Source organism: Ipomoea triloba, chromosome 3 (genome assembly GCF_003576645.1).
Source record: "Ipomoea triloba cultivar NCNSP0323 chromosome 3, ASM357664v1".
NCBI lineage: Eukaryota > Viridiplantae > Streptophyta > Magnoliopsida > Solanales > Convolvulaceae > Ipomoea > Ipomoea triloba.
The window spans coordinates 4,758,529-4,778,881 of NC_044918.1; the positions used below are offsets into that span (position 1 = coordinate 4,758,529).

General features: G+C 36.7%; 3 protein-coding genes across 6 annotated transcripts; all 3 read left to right on the top strand.

Annotated features, from left to right (window-relative positions):
- The first annotated feature begins 5,592 nt into the window (after positions 1-5,592).
- LOC116013415 lies at positions 5,593-6,324 on the top strand. The gene has a single exon (XM_031253154.1). It carries the CDS (start codon positions 5,728-5,730, stop codon positions 6,106-6,108), a length of 381 nt encoding a protein of 126 aa, XP_031109014.1. The 5' UTR covers positions 5,593-5,727; the 3' UTR covers positions 6,109-6,324.
- A 671-nt stretch (positions 6,325-6,995) lies between these two features.
- LOC116013413 lies at positions 6,996-9,345 on the top strand. Of its 2 annotated transcripts, none has more exons than XM_031253152.1 (4): positions 6,996-7,726; positions 7,970-8,243; positions 8,733-8,851; positions 8,941-9,345. In XM_031253152.1, exons 2-4 carry the CDS (start codon positions 8,001-8,003, stop codon positions 9,077-9,079), a joined length of 501 nt encoding a protein of 166 aa, XP_031109012.1. In that variant the 5' UTR covers positions 6,996-7,726; positions 7,970-8,000; the 3' UTR covers positions 9,080-9,345. The 2 variants fall into 2 exon arrangements, with proteins under 2 accessions (XP_031109012.1, XP_031109013.1); XM_031253153.1 differs by having other exon boundaries at positions 6,996-7,277.
- A 3,119-nt stretch (positions 9,346-12,464) lies between these two features.
- On the top strand, positions 12,465-16,855 carry LOC116014206 (probable prolyl 4-hydroxylase 10). Of its 3 annotated transcripts, none has more exons than XR_004097359.1 (8): positions 12,465-12,806; positions 12,900-12,981; positions 15,289-15,386; positions 15,481-15,578; positions 15,903-16,032; positions 16,126-16,313; positions 16,413-16,540; positions 16,632-16,855. XR_004097359.1 is itself a non-coding variant. In XM_031254209.1 (8 exons), the coding sequence occupies exons 1-7, from the start codon at positions 12,616-12,618 to the stop codon at positions 16,484-16,486; spliced, it is 861 nt and encodes a 286-aa protein (XP_031110069.1). In that variant the 5' UTR covers positions 12,465-12,615; the 3' UTR covers positions 16,487-16,503; positions 16,547-16,632. The 3 variants fall into 3 exon arrangements, 2 of the variants coding, with proteins under 2 accessions (XP_031110069.1, XP_031110068.1); XM_031254209.1 differs by having other exon boundaries at positions 16,413-16,503; positions 16,547-16,632; XM_031254208.1 differs by having other exon boundaries at positions 12,467-12,806; positions 16,413-16,498.
- Positions 16,856-20,353: the final 3,498 nt, after the last annotated feature.

Sequence of the window (20,353 nt, forward strand, 5' to 3'; positions counted from 1 at the left end):
CACAATATGCTAACCATTAAATGCTAAACAAAATCATAGTGATTGTATTGGAGTTAATGTAATGTGAGGTCTTAACACGTTTAGTCATTAACTTTTAAATTGACCATTCATGGTCTGTCGAGTTTCAAATTTTTTACCGAATGTAGTCATTTTGTTACTCTATGTCGTATGTGCTATGAAAATTAAGGGCAAAATAGTTCTTTTGGTCCACACCAGACCAAATGTGTAGTTTTCCTTCATGTAGAATAAGCCATAATTATGTAATTGGGTATTGCGCTTTAGGGTTGTTTGAAAAATTGGAAATTAGTGGAGAAGAAAAAAAATACATAATTAGGACTTCTTCTCTCGAGGGAAAGCTACACATTTGACCTGGTGTGTACTAAAAGGATTATTTTGCCCTTAATTTCACGGCACAGACGACAGAGAGTAACAAAAAGACTACTGCCGGTAGAAATTTAAAACTCGGAGGACCATTAATGATCAATTTGAAAGTTAAGGATTAAACGCGATGAAACTATCAAATTCGGAGGACCGCATATGTCATTAAGTCAACTATATTGCTTTTAAGGGTTACTATAAATTATATTCTCAGTGTGTTGATCATGACAGAAAATTTGTATTTATGTCTATTCAACTTTTTTTTTATAATATATATATATATATATTTATTTATTTATTAGAATCATGAAATTTTCTATCAATATTAACTGAATATTTAAAAACGTATTTGATGTGACACTATAACCATGTATATATTTTATTTTTACCAATTATGTCAAATATGATATATTGTATTACTATTATAACCCCAAAAAAAAAAACAGTAAAAAAGAAGACATGTTTTTTCTCAACCTCTACCTCAATTAGCATCAAATATGACACTATAAGATGTGTTTCAGACTTCGGTGCATAAGATAAGTGAAGAGGTATTGCACGCGGTCGGAAAATTCCTGGGAGAGTTCATTAAAACTGATGAAAAAAATTTCAATGGTTCACTACGAGTTTACTACAGAATTCGGGTAGCCCTAAATGTTGCTAAACCTTTGAGAAAAGGAATGAGGATGAAGAAGAACGACGGAGAATGGTTTTCAATAGAATTCCGGTATGAACGATTGCCCACCTTTTGTTTCCTTTGCGGGTTGATCGGCCATGGTGAGAAATTGTGTGTGAAGATGCTGGAGGGAGAAATTCAACAGCGGGAGCGACCCTTTGGCCCGGCACTACGTGCAGGAAACCGACGAAATATTCCCACGACCGGAGAGAAGTGGCTAGCTCCGGAATCCACAGCCGACAGAAAGTTGTGGAGGGCATCCGGGAAAGCTGCTAAGCAGACGGAAAAGGAAAAGCACGCGGAATCTGGGGGAGTTCAGAGTGCACCCACACAGAATCCCAAATATTCTGCTCCCCCTTGCCCAATAAATAAAGAGGATCAAATGGAAAATGACAAACAAAATATAGACACACAAATGAAGGATCAGGCAGGCAATAACTCAGATAGTGCGCCATCTAGTTGGAAAGGGAAAGAGGTGGCACTCCCTGGGATGAACACGAACAACTTCGGCCCATTTCATCTGGGTCAAATGAATAGCAGCATATCCGGCAAGGCTAAAAGGGCCAGAGTTCGGGAAGACACATGGAATGAGCCCAAAGAATTCTTCGGAGTGATTACGCCCATGGAAGCAGTTGAGCCAATGAACCAAAAAAACTTGGTAGAGGCGGGTCTTGCGATGCCAATGAACCAAAAAAACTTGGTAGAGGCGGGTCTTGCGATGCAAGCCCGCCTAGACAAATGAGTCTCCTCTCCTGGAACTGTCGCGGGCTTGGCAATCCAACGACAGTTCGAGTTCTGACCTGTCGCGGGCTTGGCAATCCAACGACAGTTCGAGTTCTGACAGACATAGTCCGCACTAAGAAGCCAAGTTTAATTTTTCTTGTGGAAACGTTGGCCAATCAAAATAAGCTAGAAATAATAAAAAGTGCTTTGGGCTTTTATGGTTTGTTCACAGTGAATAGGTCAGGCAGAAGTGGTGGCCTAGCAGTCTTATGGAAAAAAGGAATTAAAGTGGAGGTCAAAAGTTACTCCTCACAGTACATTGACGCAGAAGTGTGTCTTGAAGAAGGAACCCAAACCTGGCGCTTCACTGGGTTCTATGGTTTCCCTGAAAGACACAAAAGAAGAGAATCTTGGCAATTGCTAAAACATCTATCTACTCTTAGTCAATTACCATGGGCTCTTATGGGAGATTTCAACGATCTTCTATCGCAGGAAGAAAAGATTGGGCGACATACACACCCGCAATGGTTGATTCAAGGATTTAAAGAAGCAATTGAACACAGTGGGTTAAGAGATTTTCCTTTTGAGGGGCATCAATTTACCTGGGAGAAGTCAAGAGGCACGGAGAACTGGATTCAAGAAAAACTTGATCGTGTCTTGGTCTCGGATTNAGGGATTATGCCTACGGATTTAAATAACACCTTGATTACCTTAATCCCTAAAAAAACAAAACCAGAGAGTATGGGGGATCTAAGGCCTATTGCACTTTGCAATGTAGCATACAAAATACTTGCCAAGGCGTTAGCTAATAGATTAAAACCTCTCCTGTCAACAATCATTTCTGCGAATTCGTTCCTGGGAGGGCTATAACAGATAATGTCATGATGGCTTTTGAAGTCCAGCATTTCATTAAAAGGAAAAACCAGGGGAAGACGGGATATGCAGCTCTAAAACTAGACATGAGTAAGGCATATGATAGGGTAGAATGGGGTTTGTTGAGGATTATTATGCTTAGAATGGGATTTAGTGAACATTGGGTGAAGCTTATCTTAGCATGTGTTTCTACTGTAAAATACTCAATTTTGAATGAGGGAACGGAAATTGGGCCAGTGATTCCCGAGAGAGGATTAAGACAAGGGGACCCTTTATCGCCTTACCTTTTTATCCTTGTAGCTGAGGGATTGAGTATTCTCCTTAAAGATCAAGAAAACAAAGGAAAGCTAATGGGATTAACTATTTCTAGAGGAGGGCCTAGAATTTCTCACTTAATGTTTGCCGATGACTGCTTGATGTTCTTCAAGGCTGATATTGCAGAAAGCCAATACTTGAAAGGAGTTCTTGAAACTTATGCGACAGCTTCAGGGCAATTAATAAATTTTGACAAATCAGCTATCAACTTCAGCAAGAACGTTCCCAATGATATGAAGGACAGGGTAAAAAGCATTTTTGCGGTGACCAGAGATGGTAATGAAGGAAATTATTTGGGATTACCAGCAATTATTGGAAGAAACAAAAGCGAGATTCTAAGGTACCTAAAGAATAAGATTGTGGCGAGAATCAGAAGCTGGAACCATAAATTTCTTTCAAAAGCTGGACGAGAGGTCCTATTAAAAACTGTGATTCAAGCAATCCCATCTTATGCTATTAGTGTTTTCCTATTACCCAAAGAACTTGTGAAGGAGATGGAAAGGGCGATGAATACTTACTGGTGGAAAGGGGGCTGTGATGACCGAAAAGGTATTAACTGGAGAGCCTGGAATGGATTGTGTAAGCCAAAGAAATGGGGTGGAATGGGGTTCCGTAACCTGAGAAATTTTAATATGGCCATGTTATGCAAACAGTCATGGCGCATCCTGCAGAACCCAGACTCCTTGATTGCAAGGTTCTACAAAGCTAGATATTTTCCAAACTCATCATTCCTTGAAGCCAGAAAATGCAGCAATCCCTCTTTCATTTGGTCCAGCCTGCTTGAGACCCAAGAGGTCATAAGACGACATTCTAGATGGAGGGTGGGAAATGGAGAAAAAATCAGAATTTGGTATGACGACTGGTTGCCGGACCATAATAATATGAAAGTTACATCCTTCCCTTACCCCTATCTTGAGCATGCAAAGGTGGCATCCCTTTTTATAGGACAAGGTGAAGGCTGGGATAGCGAAACAATCACAAACATATTCAATGACAGAGATTCTAAATTAATCTTGAGCATCCCTACGGCAAAGGCGAATAATGAAGATGAACTGATTTGGCCGAAGGAGGAGAATGGTGTCTTTACCGTGAAGAGCTGTTACAGGGCATTAGCTGGAGAGCTTGATAGCAACACAAGGGAATTATGGACATCAATGTGGAATTTATGGTTGCCAACAAAAATTAAAAACTTTTTCTGGCAAGCATGCACAAAGTGTCTCCCCACAGCAGATCGCTTGATTGCTAAGAAAATTGATTGCTCAAGTGTGTGCCAAGTGTGCTCAAAAAGTGATGAATCTATTCTCCATATTCTAGTGGAATGTGAAAATGCTAAGGAATGCTGGAATAGACTCGGAAGCTCCTACATATCAGCAGGCTGCCTTTCCTTTGAGGAGTGGATTCAAAGAGTATTTACAGTCTTAAATAAAGAAAAGCAACGCATCCTCCTTGTAGTCTGCTGGAAATTGTGGTATGCCAGGAACCAGAAGGTGTGGAACAATATTATTATTCCTCCAGCAACTATTATCCAAACTGCTATGAGCTACATAACAGACTGGCAGAGAGCACAAGAACCATCACAGGGATTCAGAATTCAAGAACAAAGATTGGAGAAATGGAAGAAACCCCAACATGGGTGGATAAAGTTGAATGTGGATGCCACTGTAAAAGAAGCTGAAGGAAAAATGGGTTTTGGTTTTATTCTCAGAGATGCATATGGAGATTTCTTAGAAGCAAGGATAATGCCGTGGAAAGGAATTTTCAAGCCAAAGGAAGCTGAAGCCATGGCAGTAAGAGAGGCTTTGAGTTGGTTAAAGAGTAGAAGATATGATTTTATTGAAGTAGAATCTGACTGCCAACAACTAGTGCAAGCTATCAATATGAACAAAGGAACATCCTCTTTTAATCTTCTTGTTCATGACATTAAGGAGATGATGATGAGTTTTGATCATATATCCTTAAAATTTGTTAGACGATCTGCGAACCAGACTGCCCACTCACTTGCCCGGGAGTCTGTTTCTTTGACTGATTGTAAGGAGTGGTGTTTGTACCCTCCAGACTTTATTTGTAACGTTCTCCGGATTTGAATTAAATGAAGTTGGTTTAGTTTTAAAAAAAAAAAAGATAAGTGAAGAAAGGGACATATTCTAATAGAGTTTCGTGTTTTTAGTTGTGAAAGATAGTCTTGAGATGGGAGAAGAAAAAGAAAGGGATATTAGAATAGTGGCTTTTGGAGGGTTTAAGCCTTAAGGAGAAGCTTCGTTTGGGCTTGAGCACGTTTTGGGGAGACATAATTACTACACTACTAGAATATCAATTGGTCAATTGGTCGGGCTAATCTTATACGATGGACTCAAGTTTATGAATTAAAATTTTAGTATTTTATGTTCATAATTTTAGAACTCTACGTTCACAATTTTTAAATTTTGTGTTCATAATTTTTGAATTATATATTCACAATTACAGAACTCTATGTTCACAATTTTAAAATTATATGTTCACAATATTGTAACACAATTTTTGAATCTATATAACAAAATTGTGAATATAGAGTTCAAAAATTGTGGATATTGACTAATGTAATTTTGTATATTGAGATTTAAAAAAAAAAAAATTGACTCGGTGAGCTTGCGTGTCGCCGCCCTTCTGGATTCCGAAGAATTTTCAACGCCTCTGGAAAACACGGCGTTGACGTCTTGCTTGCCCGGAGATCGAAATCTCCGCTGCATAAAACCCTAACACCGCCGCTCCCTCCCTCCGCAACCATCATGGCATCCATCTACAACTGCAAAGAGTGCGAAACAAACCTAAACCTCCACACCATTCACCTCTACCCTCCCGATTTCTACTTCGAGGCCGGCAACAAAGGCACCCTCTCATTCTCCGCCCTCGATTCCTCCAAATTCCGCTTCGAAAAGGAGGATAAGATCATCCCCTTCTTCGAGACCATCAACTACTGGGGGATCCAGAGGAAGCGGACCAAGATCAAGTGCGTCAACTGCGGGAAGCTCGTCGGATATGTCTACGACGACGGCCCGCCCATGACTGACAGTCCGGGCCAGTTTCACTTCGGGCCTAGCCAGGTCATTCCCAGGGCTCCGAGGTATAGGTTCAAGAACAAGGCTTTGAGAATCACTTCTGAGACTTGAAACTTTTTCTTGTTTGTGGAGTATTTTGCAATTATTTTGTACAAATTCTTGTGTTGCAGCTCAACTTTTTCTTTTATTTATCTGTAGCTTGTAAAGTGTTTTGTTTTTTCAAATCAATTTTTGCCATCTTTTAGCTGCTTTATGTATCATCCTTATAAAGAAACCATATATTTGATTCGTTTAAGGAATATTGAGTTCTTAAACAACTTTTTTTTCTTGATTATTGTTCAACCTGAAACCTTCCTCCATCATACTACAAGATACTTGGCAATTTTTCTTAATTCTATGTTGGACTATTGAAGCACAGAGTATGATCATACATCATAGGTGAAGAAAAAGAAAGAAAGAAAAACAAATTCTTTTGTGGCTACTAGGAAAATTTTTGCTTGTCATTGTATCCCAGTGGTTTCACAAATGATGTACTTGCTTTCAATAAAAAAACAACAAATGATGTACTTAATAGGGTACACCAACTGCAATGGTGTAAGCCTAATGGGATAAGAAAAATGAAAGAAATTTGGTGGCATTGGTTTGATTTTGTCAATCTTTTGAATCTCGAATCGTAAATAGTACAGTAGTATAGCAACATAAAAGATAGTGTATAACTGGCGGCCACTCTGAAACGTGTTACACGCACCCGCTGGTTGGTCACTTTTCAACCTGTATCTCCAAAAACCAACACCCCCATTTGTGTAAAATAACATGAAGTAGGTTTTTTAGTGTTAAAATTTGTGCTAAAACAAACTAATGGGGGAGGCCTAATGGTCTTGATCTGTAGGAGTTTCATATGTATTCTTTTCTTGACTTGTTCTTCTTTGTGTAGATGGACAATAAGGAGTTTGGCTTATACAAGTCACTTGTCAAATGATCCTGGCCTTGAGTAGCTCCAATTTAGAGGGGGTTAATGCTTAAAAAGGATGACTGTCCTAATTGACCGTTGAGAAAATTACGTATCAGTTGTGTTATAACAGATGACTTCTCCACTCATCTCTCACATTTGTCACTTTCTTTTGTCTTTTGAAGAAAAGGAAAAAGGAAAAATAGCAGCCCTATCTGTCATTGTTCATCTTACAAGAAAAGGAGCTAGAACAACTCCTTGGAGTGGATAATATTAGAAACGACAGACTTATGGTTGTGATTGTGATGGCGGCTGCATATCAGCTTGTGAGGCAAGAATGATGATAGCTTTTATGTTAATTAAGCTGCATTACTGTGCCAGGAGAGCAATGCCAGTGCAAAAAAGACAAATTTATGGTTGCTGTGAGCCTTTGATTATTTAATTGAGCAAGTAGTTCAAATGTCTCACATCAAATAATGCACACTTCTTAATAAACTCAAACTTGCATTTATCTATTGCAATTTATTCATCATTGCCAAGTCATGCAACTAAAATATTATAAGTAGTGTCTGCAATTGCAATACAAGTTTCTTATGGATTCCCTATTCCCCACTGGATCTTGATTATTGCCAAAAAATTAATTCTCATTCCATCTTCCAATCAGAATTCCCCTCAGGCTTCTTCTTTTTATCAATATCCACTGTTTTCTTCACTTTCTAAAATCTTTATTGAAAGTCTGGTGCTGCTATCCACAAGTCAGGTTTGCATTCCTTTTTGCTGGTAAGCCTAATAGTCAATTAACTATTTTGTCCATGAATTGTCTTATCCTCGTGAAACAGGAATAGTTCTTTATCCTTCATGAGAGTTCAATGGAAGTCTTGTGGTCCTCAAAAGCTTGGTTGGACCCCGAGCTCCATGACTCTGATTGGGATGCTTATCTCTATGCTTTGATTTTGACTGTTGAAGTGCTTATGCATAATAATCATTAAGTGAAAAAGGTGGAAATTTGTTCTGTTCTTGCAGTTGCATATTTTGAGGATAGTGTTCTTATAAAATGAAGCGAATGGCAGCAGAAGGCAAGGTCGATGGGAAAAAGTTAAAGAACACGAGCCCTCCAGTTCCACCACCATTGCCCAGGTTTCTGATTACAACAAAAGCAGCGGTTAAGCCAAAGACTCCATCGAGCGTGACAAACCAAGAGATTGCAAAGTTTTGGAGGCAGAAGCGCATGGCCGAAGAAAGTCACTTCCTTGCAGCTATCAAGGCTGCAGCTCGAATCAGAGCACAGAATCTCTCGGTAAGGTTTCATATATCGGTTTGATTCATCTTGGATGTGGGTATATTTCTATTATGCTTGTCTACATTAGGGTTGGGAGGGAATTGAAGATTATCAAAGAAACATAGTTGACTTCCTATAGGATCAACGAAGCGTGTTTTCTTAAACATAGGATTCTTTCTTAGATCATTAGATTCCCATTCTGTCTCTTACTTGCTGTTATATTATTTGTTGTTAAGTGCTGTGAAGGAAGGATAATGTAAATAACCTTTTAAATTGACAGAATTACAAAGTATATGCAAAAGATTGGCTCCTCCCTTCCATGAAATGTCCAAAGAAAAAGATTAAAAAAAAGAACCTTTTTTTTTTTTTTTCCTCCTAAGAAGACGCTTTCATTTCTTGTCTTGTATAATATGCTTGATGAGTTTAAGGTTTAAAAACAAAAGTAAGAATCAATGATTACTTATAACTTCTGACAAACAACTTGTGTTGTCTGTCGGAATAATCAAGGAGGATGAGTACAAGGCATTTGAAGAATCGTTGCAGGAGGGTGGCAGTGACGAGAATGCCAAGATCATCATCAAGCCAGATAAAACCGAGCAGGAGATCAGAGTGGGGATCAAGGACTGGTAAGTTGCAAGAATATCTGAACCTTTTTTTTTTTTTTGCCTTTTGGGGTAACGCCCCATCACGAGCACCCTCACTCGAGTTGTTGCAGGTGGACAAAGAGCAGGTACGCGTACTTGAACCAACCAGCGATCAAGTCAATGGATAAACGCTATTCCACATACATTTCACAGCTCACTTGTTACACGACAGCTCCTCCTCGGGCTACAACCACCTTCAGCGTTTTCTAGCTCGTAGGCAATTCACGCCATGCATGCCAGCATTACTGATTTCTTCTTCATTTGTGTTTAATTTCCTGCAAATCTCAGCTTCCTTGTTTGCTTCTGCACATCTGTTCTGTGATTGTATCTTCAGCTTTGGAAATAAAATGCTGATTGAATGGTGCTATGTAAACTATATTATTATGTTGTACGTTGTGTGATCAAATCATCCTTGTATTCGGTTATTTTGTCATTGCAACATTTATTCATGGTTAACATGTTATTTTATTTAGACAGTTTTATAGGGATTCGAAATTAGAACTTGTGTTTATCAAGTCAACTATTCGACTCCGATCAATTTGGATGCGGTTATTGGGACTCTATTAATTGTTAAATGATAAAATTTTAAATGGATCACTAATTGTGATAAACAAATAAAAAGTGTACCTGAATTAAAAGAATGGGATTGAATGAGGCAATGTTACAATAATGAGACTAAAGTGTCCGAGCAACCTTTAGAAGATTTGAAGAACTTATCTTGTTTGACGTTGATTGCACTTTGTCTTGAAGATTTAGATTGTAGTTGTTATTTTTTTTTTTTTTGAATTTCTCAATAGAAAATAAATAAATAATAATAAAAAATTCTTATTAATAATTTATTGTTGTCCTATTTATGTCCTTTTAATAATAATAACAACAATAATAATAAGTTTTGCCATTCAAACTAAGTTAGGCGAATCTCCTAACCTACCTCTATCCAAAATTTTATATATTTATTTATACAAGTGACCTCTGCTGGAATTAATTCTATTTATTTATTTATATAGAGTACTGGTGAAATAAAACGTGTTGAGCAATTAAATAAATATTTAATAATTAAAAAATTATAAAATTACATGAACAAAACAATTTTTTTTTTAAAAACTATCATAGTTTCACGTACAATTGAATAAAATATTCATATTGTACATTTGGTACTTGAATGCGTCATCAATCATATACAACATTCACTAATTTATATTATTAAATAATTATCTATAATTACGTACATAAATTATTTCATTTTTGCAAGAACTCAAAGAAATAAAAGAGCAAAAAAAAAAAAAAAAGAAGAAAGAAATAAAAGAGTAAAATATTAATTTTGTTTTTAACCATCACAAGATTTGAATTAAAAATTGTATATACACTAATACCATAAATTTTTTTTAGGTAATTGAAAAAAATAATAATTAAATAAATGTTCAACACAACTCATAGAAAGAAAAAAAAAATCATAAAGATTGAAAATGATATAGGCAAAACTAAAAAGAAAATGGTAAATTATAAAGTATTTCCAAAAGTTTTGGACTCATAGGCCCGCCATTTAGTAGATTGAGAATACCTTGTTATGGCGTGAACCTGGGTCCACATTGGCCATTGCAAGGTGAATCAAATTCATATTCACAATTTTAAAATTTTATGTTCATAATTGTAGAATTTTATGTTCACAATTTAAATTTTATATTCATACTTTTTGAACTCTATATTCGCAATTACAGAACTCTATATTTTACAGTATAAGATAATTTTTTAATCTATATAACAAAATTGTGAATATTGAGTAATGTAATTTTATATATTAAAATCTAAAACTGTGAATATAGAGTTCTACAATTGTGAACATAGCGTTCTAAAATTGTGAACACCTACAAGTAATTTGAAAATTTAAATAAAAAATTGGTCATTATTAATTCGACCAAAGCAAGCCAGCCATTACAATTTATAATGGAAAACAAATCAAATAATCGTAATCAACAATATAACAATATAAATACATAATAATACACATCTAGAGTTTTTTCTACTTTTGGTCCTATGACTTTAGTGCCTTCGTCAATTTAGGTACACGACTTTCATTCCTGACATAGTGCTTGACTTTAACTTTTTTGCCACTTTTAGTCCTTGACTTTGATTTTTTTTTCCACTTTTAGTCCTTTCGGCTATTTGAGCGACAACTTTTAATCGAAATCAACAAACTGTTGTGCCATTAAGGGTAAATAACGTTTAATGTATTTAGGAATTTATGAATAGACAATTTTATCCTTAATGGCACAACAATTTGTTGATTCTGATTAAAAGTTGTCGCTTAAAAAGCGAAGCAAAATAAGCAAATAACGTTTCTTTTTCCTATTTTTTTCTCTGATTTTATTTATAAATATATTTAGGGCTTTATCAAAAGACACTTTTACCCTTAATGGCACAATAGTTTGTTGATTCCAATTAAAAGTTGTCGCTCGGATGGCCAATAGAACTAAAAGTGGAAAACAAATCAAAGTCAATGACTAAAAGTGAAAAAAAAAATCAAAGTTAAGTACTACTTATGTCATCATTGTCGGAGACAAAATTACTATGACACTAAAGTCATAGTGTCATAGGACCAAAAGTGGAAAAATTATGTTTAACCATAATACAAGTCGGAGACAAAATTACTATGACAATGCAAATTTTGTAATTACTATTTAATCCCTATTTGGGTGTAGGACTAATTATTCATATTAATTTTGGAAATTATGTTTTAAATAAATTGGTGGCCCAAGCTCCTGCCGCCCTCTTGGTGAGCCTATAAAGTTCAAACCCAACCCCTACTTTAATATGGCAAATTATAGCATAGACCAAAGTTCACCATATATTGTGAATTATGGTTCAAGAATTATCCATTTCCATCCTATTTATTTCAAATAGGTTGATGACTCTTTTCCAACTTTCAGTCGATTTCCCATAGTGTTACGAAAGAAAAAGAAATACGGCACTGTCTACTGCAGAGTGTACAAATAAACTTAAATGGTGTTTTTAGAAACTTAGAAAATGCTTTTCAAAAAATGATTTTCAGAAAATAATTAATAATCTGAAAAATATATTAATTTTCTGGTGCTTTACGGAGGGTTATAATCATTTTTAAAAAAAAATATTTGGTTGAAAGTTAATTTTTTTTAAAATTTGTTTATATTTAATTATTTTCTTGAAAATAAATATATTATTTGTTAGTAGTAGTAGTGAAAAAAAGAAATTGTTTGAAAAATATATTAGTAGTAGTGGTGTGGGTGTGCTTCAGATACTACATTGTGACAGAGTCAGTAGTACTCAAAAAATAAAATATATTACCATTAAAAATTTAAGAAGCTTTTTTTTTTTGCTAAATTAAACTTTACAATAAATATTTTATTTTGACCTTGTTTTTTAAAAAATAACTAAAATGAATAAAATTAAAAAATGACTTTAAAAAGTTAATTTTTAAATTTCCAATCTTGTTTGTTTGTTTGTTTTTTTTTTTTTTTTCAAAAGTCGCATATAAAATCTGTGGGAGTTTTGCGAAAACAGGGGATATGGGGTCAATACTGCGTAAAACCCAATCCCAGGATACCAACTGCAATTCTCACGTCTTCTTCACTGGTATAAATAAGCCCACCGATTCTGTGACCGAACGCGAAATCAACAAAAATCCAAACCCGAAATTCTCGCTCAACTTCTCACCACAGTGAGTCCAAGGCAGCCTAGCTTTCCATCAGGCTTCGCGTTCCTGCCTGAGAATGGCGGCGAAGGGGAAGAGCAGCCGATTGCCGCCGAGGAAAACCACGTTGTCGTGGGCGACGGTGTTCACTGCGCTGATAATGGTTGCCTTTTTCGTTTTAATTATCCTCGCTTTAGGGATTCTCTCGACGTCTAGAGAGTCCCCGAGAGCGCACGATCTCAGCACAATCGCGCGCAGCGCGATGGAGAGGTACTTAACTACTTGCTCCTACTATTGTACTCGCGTGAGGTCATGAAATTCGACTCTGATCTGATTGTTTTTGTTGGGAATCGTTGGGTGCAGGGAAGATGATGGCGATAAAGGAGATAGGTGGGTTGAAGTGGTTTCCTGGGAGCCTAGAGCCTTTATCTATCATAATTTCTTGGTACGTTCTTAACTTTTTTTTTTTTTTTTTTTTTTTTTTTGGCTTAAATTTAATGATTATGTGTTGCTGTGTTTATACTAATTTGGGCTGTTAATTGTTATGACATTACACTTTAGGGGCATTTAGTTCAGTTAATCTGAGTGGTTAAGTTATGAGATTACCTAGTTATATATTACTGCAAAGGTGGTGTGGCGGTGATGTGATTACCATATTTTCTTAGTTAATCTTAGATTAACTTGAATTATTTTAATAACTACTAATCCTTATATAATAATAATAATAAAATAAATATATGTTTATATAATCATGTATATATTTATTTTTGTAATATTTAAACATTGATATACATTCATACACACACACATATATATATAATTCAGTTCGCAGTGCCGTAGATCTTCTGAGGTGCGATTGTGTGGTGAGAGGTGAGTCATTGATCTTGCCAAAATCAAAGTGGTCATTTTTCATATAGGTCAAACTTAAGGTTAGTATAGGTTTGAGTACTAGTTGATGAGTATAGGTTTGAGTACTAGTTGTTATACGCGGATATTTTTTTATTTTTTTATTTTTTAAATTTTCAATGATTTGAGCCGTTGATCTAGATTTGATCAACGGTTCAAATCTAACCGCATCTTCGCATTTGAGTAAGTTTTTGCACCAAAACTCATCCATATATATATATATATATATATATAGATCAAATGCGGTGAATGTGTCCAGGTGAAAGATGTGGTAGAATGATAGCCATTGATCTTGCTAAAATCAACCGTCTAGATTGAACATAGATTAAAAAATAATTTGGTCTTTTTACCTTTAGGTCAAACTTAAGGTGCGTGGTTTCTATGCTTAAGATGCCTCAGTTCTTTAGGTGAGAACTTAAGGTGCGTTTTTGTTGAAACTTAAGGTGTGTCGATCTAAAGTTTTAGGTGTGTGATTTGCCTTCTTAAGGTGCGTGGTTTGTGTGCTTAAGGTGCGTGGTTTTCTTCTTAAGGTGCGTGGTTTGTATGCTTAAGGTGCGTGGTTTACTTCTTAAGGTGCCTGATTTGTATGCTTAAGGATCGTCAGTTGTTGAAACTTGTGCGCCATTTTAAAACTTTAGGTGCGTGATTTGTATACTTAAGGTGCGTGATTTATGTTCTTAAGGTGCGTGATTTGTATACTTAAGGTGCGTCATTTTAAAATTTAAGGTTAGGTGCGTCAATTCTACACTTAAGGTGCTTCCTTTTAAACTTACATTCCTAAAATCTCATATTACCTTTCTGGAGGTAATCCTATTACCTGGGGTAATCCAAGATTCTGTGAAACAAACGCCCCCAGGTGTTAACAACGTTATCCAATCCTTGTTTCTATACACTTCTCTTCACTTGGTAGTTCATACCACACTGTTTACGAAACAAGAAAATGACAGTTGCAGTGTGGGATTTCACATTCTCTTGTGGGCTCGAAGCACGGTCTTTCCACTTAATGCGCGTATCTTGTCCTTCCATCTAATGGGCCTACCCCTCTACAATCTTGTTGGGTTGGGGTGTGGGGGCCTTGGGACGGTCTCACACAAGTTTTTGCCCACCTTTCATAAGTTTGTCAACTCTTTCTTCAGTTTTAAATTTTTAATGGCATTCAAAGAAGACCAAGCTTTTTGTTCTGGCCTCTTTTCTGAATTTCTATGCAAAATTAGAAGATATTGAGCCAAGTGAGATTCATAAGAAAATTTAGTTGCTTGGGATGCAATGATCATGAGTGAGTATTTGAGACTTGAATTGACTAATCAGGCGCTTTGGGTTGACTCAAGGGAGTGTAGAAGGCTGGTGTTTTGCCTTGTAGGGTGACATCTGTGGGTGAATTCTTCATTTGTGCTGTGCGGGCATGATTATTGATTACATTGATAAGAAGGCAATTCAGAATGGTCTTGACTCTTGAGGTTAATTCTAGTCAATATGTATGCAAAGTGCAGATGTACTGAAATGTCGAAAGAAATATTTGAAGCAATGCCTGTAGGGAGTAACTTTGAGGCCTAATAAAACCTTGAGAAAAGATCTTCAAGTTTTTGGCCATAGAATAAGAGAGGGAGATGGGAAGAGGTAGAGAACTGAGTACAGAGGAAAAGGTTAAGTGGCTAAATAAAAAATGTTAAAAGTTGTTGACTTTTGGGGGGTTAACTGCATTTTGCTCTAATTTTATTTGGAAACCTGTTTAGGAATTCTTTGGATTTCTTAATTTGATAGCTTGATTGTTGCTAGTATAAGTTTAAGTTTATATATTTTCAAATTTTCATTTCTAATGCATACCATTTTGTTATTTCTTTGTCAGTCGAAGGATGAATGTGAATATTTAATTAGCCTTGCTAAGCCCAGTATGAAAAACTCAACGGTTGTCGACAATGAAACTGGCAAGAGCAAAGATAGCAGGTGAGCATCCGTGAACACTTGTGCATACATGTGTGCCTAAGTTACACTTAGGCGATGTTTCTTTTGGGCTTACTATTCCCCTCTTCTCTGTCAGGGTGCGGACAAGCACGGGAACATTTCTAACCAGAGGAGGTGATCAAGTAATCACTAACATCGAAAAAAGAATTTCACATTTCACTCACATACCTGTAGGTAAGCAGTTTGACAAAAGCACGGTAACTATTTGAATGTGAATAATGTTGTATGTTTTGGTGCCCAAGCAACTTAGCCTTCCAAATTAATAATCTGCTCTTGAACTTTGAAGAGTAATTTTGAATCAAACCCATATGTTGTTTTGAATCAAATTCATATGTTTTCTGATCAAAAAAATTCATATGATGTCTCCAGAGCTCAGTAAGAGTTGAAACTACCTTACCCTAATGGGATTATTGTGTGATAGTGCTTCTCTCGAGCATCCCTAATTTCTACAATGGCCATGAACTTGAAATGTACAAACTGTCTCTTGTGCTTATGCAGAAAATGGCGAAAGCCTTCAAGTTCTCCACTATGAAGTGGGCCAGAAGTATGAACCCCACTATGATTACTTTGCTGATGAGTTTAATATTAAGAATGGGGGTCAACGAATAGCCACGCTTCTCATGTACCTGTAAGCAAATTTTCTTGCACGGTATATATACTCGATGTTCTTTCCAATTTTGGATAGGATTTTCTAATCCTCCCTTTCCTTCTTACTCTGCAGGTCTGATGTTGAAGAAGGAGGGGAAACAGTTTTCCCTGACGCCAAGGGTAATGTTAGTGCCGTCCCTTGGTGGGATGAGCTATCTGAATGTGGAAAAAGCGGATTGTCTATAAAACCAAAAATGGGCGATGCATTGCTTTTCTGGAGCATGAAACCAGACGCAAGTCCAGATCCATCCAGTTTGCACGGTGAGTAACCGAGAACAAAACCGTGTTATTGACACCAAGTCTTGTAAATGTAATACACTGGATCAATAAACGATATCTGATTCTCATATCTTTTGACAGGTGGTTGCCCCGTTATAAAGGGTAACAAATGGTCATCTACAAAATGGATGCGCTTCCACGAGTATGAATTATAAACCGTGCAAACGGTAAAATTCTTTAACGAGTATGAATTATAAACCGTGCAAACGGTAAAATTCTTTAACGAGACTACACGCTAATATTGTAGATGACAATCGTGCCTGCTAGCGTAATGTGGTTACTGTGTATACATTTTGACAGGTATCAAGAGAGCCTTCTTCTCAACTCCTTTCATGGCTTCAAGTCTCTTAACACTCTTATAGCTACAGAAAACCGGCAATAGGGTAGGGGATAGAAACAGAAAGACCAAACTTAAAGCATATAGTGTACAATTTTTACTATGTTTTCCACGGAGCCCTTTCATGTTGTTATTTAAAGCATATAGTGTACAATTTTTAGTATGTTTTTCTGTTTTTGGTGATGCATCTGTCTTTCTTGCTTTTTCAAATGGGTTGGGTTTGGGTAGGGCAGGGCTTCTTTTCTTGAAAAATCTTGGATTGGTAGATGAAATGACAGTTTTACCCCATCACAGACCAAGCTCTCATGCAGAATAATTGCGTTGTATTTCAATTCATTGATCTTGATTGAGGGGTATTTTCATCACAGCAATCCAACAAATTCAGGTTGACCATTCGCAGTATTATTCACACTAACATTAAATGACCTTAGTTTTTTCCATCCAATCAACTTCTCATGTTTAAGCTTGACATTGTCCCCTGATACGGATGGAATCAGAGCTACGACAAATTCAAAATGGAATTAAAGAATATTAATTAATGACAAAATATAAAACATAATTAATTAAATAAAATAATTTAAATAGAAAATACATTATAAATTGTACATAATTTTTATTGATAAATACTTTTCTTTGAATACGATAACACACAATAAAAAAATTTTAAACTACATTAAATAGATGCTTTATAGAAAAGTAGACTTTAAAAAAAAAATATTTTCGAATCACCAAACATATTTCATATCAATTAATTAATCAATTTAAATAACTATTACCACGTATAGCACATTATTATAAATGCCACAAATAATAATAATAATTTTCAAATTTTGATCAAGATTGCGAAAATCACTAGGCATTCCTTCGGCATCCACCCAGTTAAAAAAAAAAAATTAAGGCTAAAGTGTCATCCCGCACCATGAACCATTCATGATTATTCACTCCGCACCATCATCTTCAATAAGTGATTATTTGAGCCATAAACTAATATTTTTTTGCGCCTAGCATATTTAGTAGATTTTCTATAAGTTACCGGTCACATGATGCTGACATGTATTTTTTATTATTTAATTTAATTTTTTCGTATGTTTCTCTGAGCAGTGGTAGATAGGGCAACCAGTGAATTGGAAGATCCAGATGATCTATGACAGCTCTAAGAGCGCATCCATACCAAACTCTTCATAAAAACGCATACATACGCAACACAACACAACGCACACCCGATGAAATGGGAGCAGATCACAGAAACCGAGATAGATTAAAAAAAAAGCATAAATGAAGTGAAATCTGAGAAAAAGGAAAAAGGAAGTTACCGCGGGGCCATGAACTGGATCGGAGGAAATGAACTCGTTGACGTTGGCGTCGGTCCAGGAAGGAAGCGAGTAAATTATATTATCTGTTTTTGTTGAGAGAAGCAGAGTAAATCCAGAGGAAAAGTGGAAAAGGTCGACGAATCTGCCACTAGAGTCTCTCAACACACATTCAAAACCCATAACTTTATGGAGACTGTCGAATGCTGCATCAATGTTAAGCTTTAGGAAATCCTATTGAGGCATGATCCATCTACTGTTGGTCTAGTCGTGATCACCATGAGAAGATTCAGTACCACAGGCTTGTCTCCACACTTCCCAGCAAATAAGAATTACAGAGCAAAGCTTCTCCCTAGGCATCCCTTGTATGATGTGTAGAAACCAAGTCTGGAAGGATTAAGGCAAGGGAGTTTGAGGCTGAATGCTCATTTGTCTCCAGATCGATTTCTTTCATGAAAGCACAAGCAACTAAAATATGCCATAATGATTCGTTCTCTACATTGCAAATAGGGCAAACACTCTCACAGTCCACTCTCCTTTGAATAAGCAGGTCCCTGGTGAACGTTGAGAATGAGAGAAAAAAAAACAAGAGAGAGAAAAGGTTGGTGGTGCCAATGCCCTTAGTGAAGAGATTAATAGAATTATCGTAAGCAATGGGCCTGTGCTGCGAAACTCCATGTCTAAAGATGAATTTTCCTTTAGCCAATCTTCTGCGTTGGGTTCATCAGAAGAGTCGGGTTCACTTGCGAACTTCATATTTGGAAGTGGCAGAAATGAACTGCAATGTACGCAGTTTGGCAGAGCATCTCATGTCAAGTAATCGCCCAAATGTGGGGTTCGAGCAGCTTCTATGTGTGAAGACTTTGAGAATCATTCGTGTGAATCCCGCTCGGCTCATCAATCTCGTCTCTCTCAACTAACGGCCGACAACATCAGCAACAAGGAAACTCCGGCAACTGGACAGTGAAGTAGGGGACGACGGCGGAGCTTGGTGGTGAGGCAACTGCTCTGGCGTGGCCGAACCGTGCTTCCGACTAGCTCCTCCCCCAGCGGCTTGGACTTGGCAGCAGTGGTGGTAGCTTGGTCTCCCATCTCTCATCTCCTCGACCGGCAAAACAGAGCTGTGGGACGGCGGTGGCGTGAAGCAGGCGTGGCGGCGAAACAGAGCTTTGGTCGATCTTCTTCTAGGCTTGACGTGGCAGCTCCGTCTCCCCTCTGTGTGGTGAAGGTTGAAGATGATGTAATTAACTAATTAAGGCGGTAATTAGTGGTTAATAAGCCACATCATTAATATTTCAAAAAAATAAGCCACCTCATCAACAAATAAGTCCACATCAGCTTTTAAACCCATGACATGTCAACACTTTACCGGAAAACCTACTAAATATGCTAGGCGCAAAAAAAAAAAATTAGTTTATGGCTCGAATAATCACTTATTGAAGATGATGGTGCGGGGTGAATAATCGTGAATGGTTCAGGGTGCGGGATGACACTTTAGCCAAAAATTAAAGATTTTATTTTTAAAAAATTAGTTAAGACTCGGTAATTATAAACTATTTAATACTTTAATAGTTAGTATATTAAGTATATAGGTAGTATTGCCAAACCCTAATGCTGCCTCCCTTTTCTCTCTAAAACAAAACGCCTTTCTCTGCTGCTCAACTTCGGTTTCCACCGCCGGCCTCCGGCCGGAACTCTAATGGAGTTTTGAGCCGGCGGTTTTGGTCACCTTCCATGTTTGCTCTCACTCTTCTTCCGCCCCGACCATCGTCGCAGTTTCGTCCGCCTCCAACCACCGCCACAGATCTTCTTCTTCCGTTTTCTCTCCTTTTGAATAAAATAATAGTAGGTAGGTATTGGGGTTTGTGTTGGTAGTCTTGAACTCCCAACCCTACTTTGACTTTACCCATTTTTTTTTCTCTATTATTGTGTTTTCCTCTCGTTAGTTTCACGAGCATTTTTCCTCTCGTTACTTTCACGAGCTTTTCATTTTCATTAGCATAAATCGTTTAGTTTGGTTTCGACAAGTGTTGATCTTATCCTGGGTGAGCAAAAAAGAATGATGATGAAGACCCAGATCTTTGAAGAAGCTTTAAGCTCCCTGAAGGAACATAGCTTCATAGTTATGAAACAGTCTGCGATTCAAATTTTCTATAGCTTAGTTAGAAAAGTTGTTTCTATGTCTGACTGTAAGGAATTGTTTACCATTTCATTGATCATTGATGTAAACGTTTTATGTTATGAATTAATGGAATAGGCGAATAGCTATGTTTATTTTCAAAAAAAAGTATATAGGTAGTATTTTTTTTTTTCCTGCATACCTTTTTAATTTTTTTTAATAAATCAAATTTGTTCTTTTTTTTTTTCCTTCCCTC

Excerpts from the sequence above, each read along its gene's own strand:
- LOC116013413 (XM_031253152.1), top strand. The coding sequence starts at position 8,001 with ATGAAGCGAATGGCAGCAGAAGGCAAGGTCGATGGGAAAAAGTTAAAG. Across the intron at positions 8,244-8,732 it reads TCAGAGCACAGAATCTCTCG|GAGGATGAGTACAAGGCATT; the intron begins GTAAGGTTTCAT and ends GGAATAATCAAG. Across the intron at positions 8,852-8,940 it reads AGAGTGGGGATCAAGGACTG|GTGGACAAAGAGCAGGTACG; the intron begins GTAAGTTGCAAG and ends GAGTTGTTGCAG.
- LOC116014206 (XM_031254209.1), top strand. The coding sequence starts at position 12,616 with ATGGCGGCGAAGGGGAAGAGCAGCCGATTGCCGCCGAGGAAAACCACG. Across the intron at positions 12,982-15,288 it reads TTATCTATCATAATTTCTTG|TCGAAGGATGAATGTGAATA; the intron begins GTACGTTCTTAA and ends TTTCTTTGTCAG. Across the intron at positions 15,579-15,902 it reads TTTCACTCACATACCTGTAG|AAAATGGCGAAAGCCTTCAA; the intron begins GTAAGCAGTTTG and ends GTGCTTATGCAG.
- LOC116013415 (XM_031253154.1), top strand. The coding sequence starts at position 5,728 with ATGGCATCCATCTACAACTGCAAAGAGTGCGAAACAAACCTAAACCTC.